General features: G+C 39.9%; 1 protein-coding gene across 1 annotated transcript in view; it reads right to left on the reverse strand.

Moving 5' to 3' along the window:
• Nucleotides 1-13,939, reverse strand: part of LAMA3 (laminin subunit alpha 3) — a 118,491-nt gene that overhangs the window by 24,012 nt on the left and 80,540 nt on the right. The window contains exons 43-51 of the mRNA XM_029084233.1: nucleotides 11,846-11,955; nucleotides 9,906-9,986; nucleotides 8,403-8,509; nucleotides 5,777-5,827; nucleotides 5,250-5,401; nucleotides 4,633-4,743; nucleotides 4,422-4,533; nucleotides 3,690-3,857; nucleotides 2,376-2,572 (exon numbers count right to left, since the gene is read on the reverse strand). Coding sequence (XP_028940066.1) covers nucleotides 2,376-2,572; nucleotides 3,690-3,857; nucleotides 4,422-4,533; nucleotides 4,633-4,743; nucleotides 5,250-5,401; nucleotides 5,777-5,827; nucleotides 8,403-8,509; nucleotides 9,906-9,986; nucleotides 11,846-11,955 — 1,089 coding nt within the window. The remainder of the gene's footprint in view (nucleotides 1-2,375; nucleotides 2,573-3,689; nucleotides 3,858-4,421; nucleotides 4,534-4,632; nucleotides 4,744-5,249; nucleotides 5,402-5,776; nucleotides 5,828-8,402; nucleotides 8,510-9,905; nucleotides 9,987-11,845; nucleotides 11,956-13,939) is intronic.

Consider the following 13,939-nt stretch of genomic DNA (forward strand, 5'->3'; position numbering starts at 1 on the left):
TGGATGCACTCCATCCCCTCGTCCAGATCATTGATAAAGATATTAAACAGAGCTGGCCCCAAAACTGAGCCCTGGGGAACACCACTTGTGACCGGCCCCCAAGTGGATTTAGCTCCATTCACCACAACTCTCTGGGCTCGGCCATGCAGCCAGTTTTTTACCCAGCAAAGAGTGCACTTGTCTAAGCCTTGAGCCGCCAGCTTCTCTAGGAGAACGCTGTGGGAGACAGTGTCAAAGGCCTTGCTAAAGTCCAGGTAGACAACATCCACAGCCTTACCCTCATCCACTAGATGGGTGACCTGATCACAGAAGGAAATCAGGTTGGTCAATCAGGACCTGCCTCCCATGGTTCCCTGGTTGTCCTGCATAAGCCACGTGAATGCACTCAAGATTAACTGCTCCATGATCTTCTCCAGTACCGAGGTCAGGCTGACAGGTCTGTAGTTCCCTGGATCCTCCTTCCAGCCCTTCTTGTAGATGAGCATCACATTGGCAAGCCTCCAGTCTTCTGGGACTCCCCTGTTAGCCAGGACTGTTGATAAATGATGAAGAGTGGCTTTTTTAGTTCCTCCATGAGCTCCCTCAGTATTCTTGGATGGATCCTGTCTGGCCCAAAAGACTTGTGAGGGTCCGAGTTGTGCAGCAGGTCATTAACAGCTTTCTCCTGAATTATGGGGGGTTCATTCTGTTCTCCATCCCCGTCTTCCAGCTCAGGGGGATGAAAACCCCGAGGATAACTGGTCTGGCTATTAAAGACTGGGGCAAAGAGGGCATTAAGTACCTCAGCCTTTTCCTCATCCTTGGTGGCAATGTCGCCCCCTGAATCCAATAAAGGATGGAGATTCTCCTTGCCTCCCTTTTGGTTGTGAATGTATCTGTAAAAACACTTCTTGTTATCTCTAACAACAGTGGCCAGACTGAGTTCTAGCTGGGCTTTTGCCTTTCTAATTTTCCCTCTGCATAACCTAACGAGATCCCTGTACCCTTCTTGAGTTGCCTGCCCCTTCTTCCAGAGATGGTAAACTCTCCTTTTTTTCCTGAGTCCCAGCAAGAGCTCCATGTTCATCCACACTGGTCGTCTTCCCCGCCGGTTCGTCTTGTGGCATATGGGGACAGTCTGCTCCTGTGCCTTTAAGACTTTCTTATTGAAGAATGTCCAGGCTTCCTGAACCCCTTTGCCCTTCAGGACTGTCTCCCAAGGAACTCTCTCAACCAGTGCCCTGAACAATCCAAAGTTTGCCCTCCGGAAGTCCATGGTAGTGGTCTTGCTGATCCCCCTCCTTATTCATCAACAATCAAGAACTTTACTATTTCATGGTCACTTAGCCCAAGACAGCCTCACACCACCACATCTCCCACCAGTCCCTCTCTGTTGGTAAACAGCAGGTCAAGCGAGGCACCTCCCCTGGTGGGCTCACTTGAATGAGGAGCTGAATGAAGCTCCTCAGTCTAGAGCAGCCCTGTGACAATGTGCAGCGTAGCTCTAGGGTAATGGTGCACCACAAACACAGCCAGACAAGTGGTGTTGCAGGTAGCGGGGTGTTAGCTCTCCTCAGTGGGGCTTCTATCATTATAACATCTCAAACCTCTCTCTACCAGAGAAGTGTATGGAGAGATTTATGACTTGTACAGATGCATCCATCTTCTAACACAACTGTGCATACATATGTGGTGCAAATATTCTAGAGTTCATGCACATAAAGGTACAATTAAATATTGGAAGGGATAGTTGAATGTAGAAATTCTTTTGTTCAACCAGTGTTAGCAAACTAGACGGACATGAGTGTGCTACAACAGTGATATGTTTCAGTAAAACCACAATGAATTTAAAATAATAGGTCCTGCAGCACACCCTTATTTCTTGTACTATTTCACCAGCTCTAAAATCTAGCATTGCTCAGGAATGACAGCTGTTTCTTGTCACCTTGCTGATGAGACCTCAGAAGAAGTTCTGTAGAATATCAATCCCAAATAATTTAACCGTATTGCACACATTATTGCTCCCATCTTTCATGGCTGTTAAAGCCAAATACTTGAAGGAACTTAGTAAGAAAAGTACAACAGAATCAGGAATTTGATCTAGAATAGGAAATGAAAAGACTAGAGGCAGTTGAAGAGAAGGGCTAGGCAGAGACTCTTCTTTTCCCACTCTCATCAGACCTGTATAACTGGGTCACGCTGTCCTGGTCACATAAAGAGTCCACAAGTGGGAGTAGACTACATTTCTACCTGTCCATACATACATCAAAAGATGGAAAGAGACTCTGGAGAAATTCTAAAGAATTAGTACTACTTAGCCTTGCAAGGTTAAAAGCAGCAATCAAAAGCACTTATCTCCTGAGGTTTAACTTTCTTCTCCCAAACTCCAGCATTACCTTAATGTCTTCTAACAGAACTCCATTATCTCTGTTTAAGTTTTCAGCCTGCTTGATTTGTCCCGTCGCCTCATTCAGAGCTTCACGAAGGTCAGTAATTTTGGATTCATATTCATTCAATGAATTCCTCACAATTTTAATAAGCCCATGATTTTCTTGGTGGTACCTTTGTAGTTCATTCTTAATACGCGCCAGTACTGCAGTATCAAGACCAGAAAGAAAAGTTTTGTTCAGAGAAGAAGGGAACTGGGACAAACTTCCTTCAAAAGGGTTTCACATTTAGGATTAGAAAGCTGTGGCTGTGTGAAATACTGAGTGTCCTTTGCAATGCTAACTTCAGTGTTACTATAGCAGAGATGCTATTCAGCATCTCACTGGATGAAATCTGCTCACAAGTTTGCTGCTGCAGACGAAGAGCACAGATAATCATTTATTTGGCTATTTCTAAATTAAGTAAGGATGAAGATGATCTGCAAATACTGAATCATCTTTTTTTTTAATGGAACTAACACAATTTCATCAACAGTGTAGACATCTACATCTGCGCTAGTCATCAAAGCTTCCTCTGTAATCAACAGAGAGATATGGGCACATTTAATCTCAAAAAAGGTAGAAACACAAAAGAGGTCAAATGAATCATACTCTTAAGAGAGTGCCCATTTCATTGCCTACAAGAGAGGATACCAAAGTGTTACTCAAAGTCCAAAATTCAGTGAAATTACTATCATTTGTAAGGTCTTTCACATTTCTCAACTATGCCCCTGATTAGGAGATAACCTTGTGACTTTGCTGTTCTTGCTGTCTGTAATGTCTGGAATCAGGTTTCTGAATGCTGCAGTCAAACACATGCAGAGAATATAAAAGGGAGCACAACTAGTGCAATGAGAACTTCTGAACTTCCTTATCCTTGCCTTGGCCTTTGGATTACTCCAGGAGCTTCTTAAAATCTGTCGTTAAATTACATATGTAATTCCTCTAAAATAGCTGCATGTGCCATAGCCTATATATTATAATAGCACTGCATAAGTATACTATGATTGGCTACATCTTTATTTTACTGAAATTCATCTAGTTATTAAAGAAGGACCTACTGAGTTTCTTCCCCAGCTCAACTCAGTTTCTTCCTTAACAAATTAAAAATGCTTTTAAATCCCCTTCAGAACTACCACTTTCCTGTTGACTAATGACTGCTACAGATTGCAAGGATACATTGCAAAATCCCTGTCCCTGCACTCCATCCCAAACAATTAATAATGCTTAAGATTTAAGATTGATCTCTCTAGAGAGCAAGTATCTGAGACAACAAGCCCTTACGCAGCTGAGCTGCTGTTCGCTCCTGTTCCACCTCTGCTTGAAGTTGGCCGAAGTTGCGGTTTCGCATCTCCATCATCATTCGTTGAGCTTCGGCCAGTTCTTTGGCAGCATCTCCCAAGGGCAAGCTGTTACCTTCTGTGTTTGTACTAGCTATTTGTTCCAAGAGCACTGAAAAAAAGTATTGTCAAAGTCAAAGAGAGCGTGCACTTAAGCCTATTTTTCTCAGCAAAAGAGACAAATGAGAGGGTCGGTCTGTTTTCCGAAAAAGGCATGCCTATTCCTGAATTCCTTAATGAAGCAGATCCATTTTGCATTAATTGTATCAAGCTGAAAAGTATCCCATGTCACACAACCAGAACTGGTAAGATGGCATTGGGCTTGAAACTTATCCCAAACGATCAAGTTCACAGCAATGATTTTAAGTTTCTAACTTAAAGGAGCCTATAATAGCAACCCAGATTGAAGTCAGACTAAAGTCAGGATAGTCAATTTCTTGCTCTAAATGTCCCTGTGGTAAAGCTTCTCTGCCCCTATTCACCACGTAGGGAAGGTAGGCTCCTAAATTAACATTATATATTATATTTCCAATAGGATGACTGAATTCCACAGCTAAATTCTGATTTATGAAGTTGTCTTCTAAGCAAATCTCTCATTCTTAATTAAGAATATTGTAAATAAACTGAAAAGATTCCATAAAACAAAACACATTATGGAGACAGAAACTATTTTTACCTTGTATATTGTTGACAACTATTTGTATTCGTGAAACCAAATCCTTTCCTTTCTGATGAGTTTGGCCAAAATTATTAAATAATATCTCAGCTGCTTTGTAGTTCATTTCAGCCTAGCAAGGGTAAAAAATTATTAGATTAAAAATATCTGGATACAGTTTGCTAATAGGTAGTCGAGAGATGTGTATTTTTAAACTGATTTGGTAAGTCACCTTTTCCTGGAGAGCATTTACATCATGATTTAGGTTAATGAATTCTGTCTCCAACTCATCTACCTTTGAACCCTGATTACGAACAACAGAATGGTAATTGTTCAGTAAGACCTGAAAAGAAAGAAAAAAAAATCCAATAAATCACCTATACAGAGGAGAGAAAAAGCAAAAATTCACTGGGCTGTATCTTTACCCAAGGTAAATGAAAGCAGCGTTACTGACATGAAGGCTGACCAATTGCTGCCCAAAACCTGGGCTTTTTTATCTGTGAGTATAGCAGCTGCTATTACAACCAAAGAAAAAATTTTTAGAATGAATTTTGGTATTGGCAATCGGAATGTTGGAGGTTTTTGGTAAAGCACACACATGAAGGGCTGCAAAAAGACAGAGCTATAGGGAAATCTCAGAGATAGAGCTTTCAAGGTGAGCATGCCTCAGGAAAAGCAGAGATACTTATTTTCTTTCAGAGCATGACATGGAAGCAATAGCTATCTTCTAACAGGTAAAGCCCAGTGCTGTCAGCATCCTTGCAAGTTGACAAAAAGACAGCATAAGTTCCTAGGTTCAGCTCTTATGTGCTTAATCTGAAATCCACTTTTCCGTTTATGTGCGCCTACCTTTAAGTCCTTGATGCGTGTTTCCAGATGTCTCATCTGCTCCAGTGTATGGGTACTTGCATGGACATTTTGCAGCTGAGACTTAATCAGCTGAAGCTCATCACCTATTGTGCTCAAATCCTTCAGCAGTGTCATTACACAGCTATCGCAAGCTGAAGGGAGCACAATACAAATTATTGATATTTGGTACAGAGAACATTTCACTGAGTACATTCATATATGAGATGCAATGGAAACGTTTTGATGCTTGTCACCTGGTGCTACCTGAAGAACAAAGGCAACAAAGCCCACAGTACTGGGGAGAGTGTCCAAACCCAGAAATGAGGAGAAGGCTCTATCTACATCTATCTAGCTGACCACCTCTTTTATATTTTTTTCCCAAGTGTTTGGTTGAATGTTTGCTTTTAAAAGATTCATTATAGAACACCTTCAGTCCTTTTTAAACTCTGCCACCCTTAAGAGAGTCATCAGTACATGTCTGAAGCCAGCAGACAGCTATTTAAGTGCAGTTCTATTTTATTACTTACGGTCACAATCTTCGTTTGGATCCACATCTTTTGGCTCGTTATTGAAACATTCTGAAATCATAAGACTGTCATCAGTAACCAAAGTTTTTATATGGAAATACTACTATTGCATTTTCGCCCTCACTTTTAATGGCTGGCAATTTATACCCACTGTGAATGAGCTGACATGCCAAAACATTCAGCTCCCACTTATGCCTTGCTGAGATCAACACCTTTTTCATCTCTCAAAGGAAACTGACTGTAACTCTCCCCAATATATGCTACTTGGGTAGCAGCAGGAGGCTCTCTCACATCAAGTGTGCTGAATGTATTGCTAGAATTTGCCTGGAATAACACCACCAGGATTGTAGGCAAGACTACATTGTTAAAGCATTTTACCCAGGACATAGGTTCAAACCCCTTTATCTACTTTAGAGTCCGTGTTCAAACCACAGATTCGGATTCCCCAAAGGATGTCTTACCCACAAGGAACTGATAAATGTTTACGTCCTTCCCTCATACCTGTCCCAGCTTGCAAGATTAAGGGATTAATCAAGTTTGAGAGAAATCCAGAGTGTATGCATGGAAGGAGGCACTTTATGTAACCCAAGGCATGGAGGGTGGGCCACAGATACAGGTGGTTTACAACAAACATTGCCCTTAGACTCTCTAACAAGCTAGCACAAGTGACTGCCTATTCAGTGTGCCGTTTTATTTTGTTTGTTTGTTTTACAAACCTCGTTACAAGAAGTTTAACACTCTCCAGGTGCACATGGGATTGTAACATCCTGGGATCCTAATTTCTAGGAGGCAGGAGAGGAACTGGCTCCTAAAAATACCACCATATAGGACAGAATCTCCCCGTCTTGATGCCCAAGTCCCTTTTATAGGCTTGGTCCTACTGCCAAACTCATCTCCTCTTGAAAATGAAAAGGGCTGTGCATGTCTTTTACTCTGAAGGAAAAGGGTGCACTCAGAGTATAGGCTGCTGTCGTCAAGAGTCAACAACAGCTTGCAACTGTGAGAGGTTACAGTGATACAATTGGACCTGAACTTTAACAGTAGCCTGAAACAGCCTGGAACAAACTGGCTAGCTGTGCCATTTCCTTTGGCACTTGCATATTAAGTTATCAAGAAGTAAAACAGGATTGGTAGTGAGCACTGCTGCCAAAAGGAGACAAGTGACAAAGGATATATTTGTAAGAGGACGAAGGAAATTATTCTGAAATTCAAATACCCATGCAGTTCTGCTGTTGTGTAATTCAGCTAACATAAGACACATTTCAGCTGTCGCTGTGAAGTACTAATTAAATATAACTATTATTACAGCTTGTGCACAAACAACATCAGCCAAGAAATGGTGAAATGAAAAAGCCTGGCCAAGTGCCGAACATCATGCAAAAGAAACCTGCTAGAACATGCTGTGCCGATGATCACAGAGGGTTTTATTCCCAATGCAGAGAAAAAGACAGCTGACCAGAATATATAGTTAGAGACAAACTGAAAACAAACTGGCTTGTTGAGTTTTGCCCTACAGATTAGCTTGTCCTAGCAAACTCTTGCTTCAAAAAGAAAGGAATGATAAAACATCAAACACTGCACAAGGTATAAATATAATAAAGATGCATTACTTCAATGATGAAATATGAAATGAGAACAAGCTATTGAAAAATTGCACCAGCTGCCAACAGTAGTTCATATTAATTGCTGGTTTTCTAATTTCTGTGACCAAGGAAAAATAAGGTGAACCCTGCAGTTACTTGAATGCAGTATGAACAGCAGCACAGAGAAATTAAGAGCATGGAATTATTAGGATTTATTAGTTTGACACTTCACTAACATCTGAGGAGGAAAAACTGTCTACAGGAAAAGACAAGTATAATTTTATTGGGGAATGAAATTATGGAAGAATCAAGGTTCTTGTCAGGAGCAGTGGCATACGTGTTTCTGAGTAGAAATGAATATCCCAAGAGACTGAGGTTAATCAAGGTGAAGACAGCCTGAAGAATGTAGGATCAGGACCTTTACTTCAGAATTATAATAGACAAACATATGCCAGCAGCGTAATATTCTTATAAGAGCTTACTAGTCGTGGAGTACATGGGAAAATCAGGGATGTCTTAGATAGCAGAATGGTGTTTAGGAGGATTTACAAAACAGTGTCCTGAGTCAGGTCCTACTTCTACTATAAACACAGTTAGCTTGGATACCTAAGAAGGCAGTGCCTGAAGCAGACTCGGAAGATGTCACTAATCTGTCCCAAATGCATTTTAAAAAGGCATTATTGAGACTGCTCAGTTTCCTAAGTTCATAACACAGACTGGCAAGATATGACTTAACCACATCAGCAGAGGAACCATAAAGCATTTAAAAACATGCCCATGAAACAGAAAAACAAAATAAAATTGGCAGTATTTATGAAGGGAAATACATGATATAATGGCTTGCAAGGGTGAACTCTCTGACTCAGGACAGCTCTTCTATTACCACAGTGTTACATTTTAGGAAATCTTACATTTTGTTAAAAATTACCAAAATTTCTTATAAGTCTAGATCTTTCCTTCAGTCCAACTTATCTAAGTACCTTCCTTGTATGCTTCCCAGGGGAAAACAACACTCCCCTCCATGTTCATAGGCCTTCACATACCTCCAGTCAGGTGGTCACAGCTAGCCAACTGTCCATTATTATTGCAATTACATTTCTGACAGTAGCCTCCATATTTTTGTGGATTTCCAAAGTATCCTGGAGCACAGCTAGATAAAGATATATAAATAATTTTTATTAAATATTTGAAGCTACTTTTGTGAAATATACTTTCCTTTGACAAAAAAACCCCAGTTATTCTCCTGAAGAAACTTTCAAGAACTTTTGATTTCATGTCTTGACTTAGAAAAAAAGGGTGTATTTTTGGTTTACAGTATCGTCTGCACTATGCTAAAAATACATTTCCAAGCACTGCAGAATTTTTTTTCTAAAAATAAAATAACTCCCACAATGCTCTTATAGGAATAATTCACTTGATTTGGAAAAAAAAAAAAGACAATGCACACAGATAGATACATACATAGAGAATCTGACAGGGCTTAACTCAGCAAAACACACCATTCCGGTCTGTGATCCCGCCAGAAACCACATATTAAGGAGGATAATGCTGCAAGCACATGCTCAGATTTCAAATAGCAATGGTACTGAATGGTATTATCACTTTTCTGCTGGGTGATACCTCCTCTTGCCATCTGCCAGCAAAGCAGTCAGTGTGAGTGATCCCTAAATATTTTATAGGTAAAATATATTGTCCAGACTGGCTAACTAGTATTCCTAAAAGTCTCTCTGTTGTAAGATCTATAAGAGTGGTAACGCGTGATCAAAGAGCCATGATGAGTAGCTGAGGTATAGTTAAGTCTGAATGAAAAAATCTGTCTATAATGTCAAAGGTAACAGTCTTGAAGCACAAGACAATGTGCTACTGGAGGTACTGTCTTCAGATGAGACATCATGACTGATTGGACTCAAGTTTCCAAACCAGACAACACCACCCCATTATGTTTAAATCCCCCCTTGATTTGAAACTCAGTGAAATTGGTTCCTCTGCCTGCCTGAAACTGCCACGCTCTGCCTCTTGTGCTTTGCCAAACTGCTGCAATGTTCCAGCAAGAGATGGCTTCAGAGTTGTGTTTGTACACTCCACCTGTGGAGCATATCAAAATGATTTGGGATGAAGGGTATATGGTGGTTAAACGTTACATGGTTGCTGTTGGATAACTATGCACACTGAAGCACCATCAGGTACATTGGAGGAAACGGGAAAATGTTCTCAACTGGAAAAGGGACAAAGTAAGTGGGAGTCATTATCATCAGAAAGAGTGCAGGATAAGGCAAAGCACAGGGCACTTGGGCAAAGAGGCTGACACTTGGTAAAAACCATGTAGTCACCAAATAGTCTGTGGAGAACATTTCTTCAGGGAACGTTGGGTTTACATCTAGAATTATACTACAGCACCACACTATGCCAGCTGTTTATATTCATAGATCCTCCTCAAGTGTGTGCACACTATGCATATGTATACATCCATCTATTACCCAATACAGAAATACCTCCTTTTATGGTGCCTCTCAAAAAACCTTGGTCTTGAGAAACAAGTCAATTACCGTTCACAACGAACTCCAGTATAGCCTTCTTTGCAGAGACACTGAATTTCTTCACCATTTGCCACACAGCCAGTTGCAAATCTTTGAGAAGAAGCAAAAATATTATTGTGAGCACATCATCAAATACGTTTTACACTCTAGAGGCTAAGGTCAGTTCAACGACTTTCAGATTAAAGTTTTTATACCACCTAATTACCTCTCAGCTAATTTAACTGCCTCTAGATAAATTGCTGTGACTAATTCTTTGAAGTTTCATCTTTTTTGTCACTAAATTCTTTCCTCAGACTAAAAAAAATAATCATTTCCTGACCCACTGGACTGAGTATAATAGTTCACTACCCAAAGGAATGCCTAAAATAAACCTTAATAGTGATGATGTAAAATAAAGCAAGTCTGGGTAGCTATTTTATCTGACTAGGCAAGAATCAATAGCCTATGCTAGACAACATTTCCTCCTGTTTGGATAGCTCTTTTCTTTTATGGATGGAAACATTAGAGGATATTTTTATGTAGCTAATATTGTTTGGGTTTTTTATTTTTTAACCAAGGCAGTATAGAGTTGTGCACTGTTCTGGGGAGCTCCACAGTATATCTAGTTAACACAATTAACATTTTTTTCTGCTCTTTCTAGCAGACTCCTCTAGATTAAAATTTCTCTCAGGAGGACAACCATTATTTTGCTGATGTTTGGCAAGGAGCAGGCAGGAGGTAAAGCAGGAATAGGCCATGTATGCTGTTTCAATTTTTTAACCTAGGAACAGCTGGATAAAGCAAGTCTGTGTATCAAAGACAGATGTCTGCACTAAGAATTACATATATTTGACTAGGTGGAAAACTGTCAACTCCGATAATGCCAGGTGTGGTGCATTTCCTATGTCAGGAATGGTATTTACCACCCTAATGTGCAGCTATGAAACCACACAGGTTTATGATCTCCCTAGGTATTTCAGCACTCCTAAAGCAAAAGGTGACTAAAAATATGTTCAGTCAGCCTCAGGCAAGCACCTGCAGAAGAGGCCAATGCTGTCAAAACCGATCTATCAGAGAGTTCTCTGATAAATGAAAAACTTGTCTATTGTCTGCTAGTGTAAATCTCTTACTTAAGGCTACCTGGTGTTTGCTAATGCACCTGGCAAATACTATGTGGTGCCTTTAGTGATTATAGCTCAGTTAAAAAAAAATAGTTTTTATTTAACACATTTCACATTTGAGAACTGACCAATGATGACAAACAATGTGGCTAAACATACTGTGCATTTAAAATACAGTTTACTGACTAATTTTAAAAGCCTGGCAATATTATTAGATACAAGGAAATTTAATTTGCTCTAGTTCAGTGTGTTTGCACTTCAAATGGAGCTTCCACCTGAAGAGTCACCATAATCTTCTGGAAATCTAGGTAAGTGCTTATGAGCTTTAATATTTTTAGATTATTTTGCATCTTACTACATTTTCTGAATTCATGCAAAAGGCTTGTTTCATCGTCACTGTTTCCTAACCAGAGTAATGGTGTTAAACATGAGACTAAAGATAACATATCTTGCATTTCAGTAAAGAAGAAAGATTCTGGATATGCCCAATAAAGGAAAAGACTTCCATCCGGTATTTCTCACTAGGAAGGAGTTATGGGTGTTTTTGTACATAAGCCCATTACAACTGCCTGTGGCTCCCCCAGGCGATGAACAATGTGCCTTATTTGTGGTTCAGGAATTGAGCAAGAGCTGGAATACTCAGCTTACTGAAAAAGGCAATGCTGTGAGACAGAGCACCAAGTAACTGCTGGTCTAACATGCCTCGAATGGGCCTGATGCCCCACCATGTTGGGTGAGAATACAGAAAAGGATCATTCTCTTCCTATGGTAGCAGAGTTTTGGGTTGGGTTTTTTCTTTTTCCCTTCCCCTTTATTGTCTGTTTGACAACTCATGACCTTTTACTGTACCTGTTTGTGTAAGGGCAAGGACACACCCGACAGGAACCTTGAGTGGCATCTCCAAAATAACCATCTTTACAGCGCTCACATTTCTCCCCGGCAGTATTATACTGACAGTTCTTAAAAAGGAAACAAGCAAGACAGTTAAGAGTGCTTTGTCACTCTATATAGCCTTATTATTATTAAAAAGAAATACAGCAAGTCTACTCAGAGGATATATCCTTTCTCTTCCACATAATCAAGCATTTATTGCCAAACTGACTTCACAAACAGGACAGACTGATTCCAGTCATTCTCTAATTGTAGGAAGCACAATTTGCTCACTATTGTGGAACAGCAACAGATAAATAAACAGCATTAAACATACTTTTAAAGAAATTCAATCAGATGCATAGTTTGTTAAGGAACATTCCATTAATGCATTCTCTATGCCTTGAAATTTCAATTAAAAATCAGTATGTTGAAATAGAACTTTAATTTTTGCATCTTAACACTAATTAGAAGGCAGATATCATTTGAAAGCATGCAATTAATTGAGCTCAAATACATTCTTAAAAGAATCCCATTAAATTAATATTAAAAGTCTTTCTCTTAGTAGATTCAGATCAGAATTGAATTCCACATACATTCTCCAGTACATGTAATTTGTATTTATCTGTGATAACTGGAATAAATAGTGCAAAGCAAAGGCTGGGAAAACAATTCAAACTGATACAACTGAGCCACTTTTTCCATAACAAAATTGTAGGGAATTATATCTTATTTTAGAAACATTCTTATTCCTGGTGCTAATTGTCACACGCATTTATACATTATAGGGAGAGGATGAGCAAGTTGCTTTTGCATTACCTAAAGTGATGCTAATTTAAAATAGCTGTTCAAATACATTTTTGAGCAGCCATAAAAATTCAATGTGACCAACACTCAAGAGGCATTAAAGTTCCCAAGTTCTAAAACTGTTTTCTTCAGTGTGCAACAGATTGATCCCACAGAGCTGAGGGTGTGCAACAGTAAAGGGAAAGATGGAAAAGAAAGTGGGAAATTGGTTGGAAGCTGTAACTGAGCAAATTCCACTTCCATTTCAGGCACCTTGATGGCTTAAGGCTATGATTGAAGCCCTAATACCATGACTTGCAGCAGAGGGTACAAATGAGAAACAGTTCTGTCTCTCCCAGCTCTCCATTCTCCTCCACATTTCTTCACACTCCAATTCCCTCAGTCACATCAACAGCCCTTCCCTCAGTCTCTGCACGTAGAAACCCCAAATTTGTTTTCATTTTGGTTAAAGAACTAACTTTGTGGCTCACTTGAGAAAGGTTCTGGGAAAGAACAGGAAAAACTTCAGTTCCCATATGGGCCATTTAACTAGAGAAAGCTAAAGTAATCTGAAGACACTATTTTTGTAAAAGGAATAATTTTAAAATGCAGCCTCTATAAAAGCTGGTACATATATTCCTGCAAAAAGCTCATTGAAAATTCAGACTGTTTCTGAATAATTACTGTAAATTTTTAAAATAATGAAGAATAAATTAAACTGCAGGAGCAATAAAAGGGAGGTATTTAAAAATATTTGCGTAGGTTTCATCTTGGAGCAACCTTCCCTGCTTCATCCCCCAAGTTCATCTCCTGGTTTTTGTTTTGCTCACTCTGTCTATAGGAACTGAAGCAATTCCACAACTGCCGAAAAAAGTTTAAGATATTTCACATATAAGCCACTCTGAATGTGCCGTGCTGTTCCTCTAGCTACATGGCATAGAAGGATTGGAGAACATAACACAGTGCTCCCAAGGCACAGTGGAATGAAGCCAGAGCAGCAACGCCCTTATGGGTTCCCTTCCTTCAAGTTTCATAGGGCCAGAGACACCCTTGGAGTCACAGCATCTCAAAACTATCAAGTACTGAAAACTCTGAAAGGAAAACCCTCAGCTGACTCCATATGCACCCATATGGTACAAGGAAGCCAGAGTAGAATGTGTCATGGCCTCAACGGAAATACCCAGGTACACGGGGTTACATGACATGAAACAACATGTCATGGGATGAGCAAGTCTCAGCATCATGCTGCTGCTGCTGAACGTGCCCTTCAGGAGGAATGGCAGGGAC

This window comes from Antrostomus carolinensis, unplaced genomic scaffold, assembly GCF_000700745.2.
Source record: "Antrostomus carolinensis isolate BGI_N321 unplaced genomic scaffold, ASM70074v2 scaffold233, whole genome shotgun sequence".
NCBI classification, from domain to species: domain Eukaryota; kingdom Metazoa; phylum Chordata; class Aves; order Caprimulgiformes; family Caprimulgidae; genus Antrostomus; species Antrostomus carolinensis.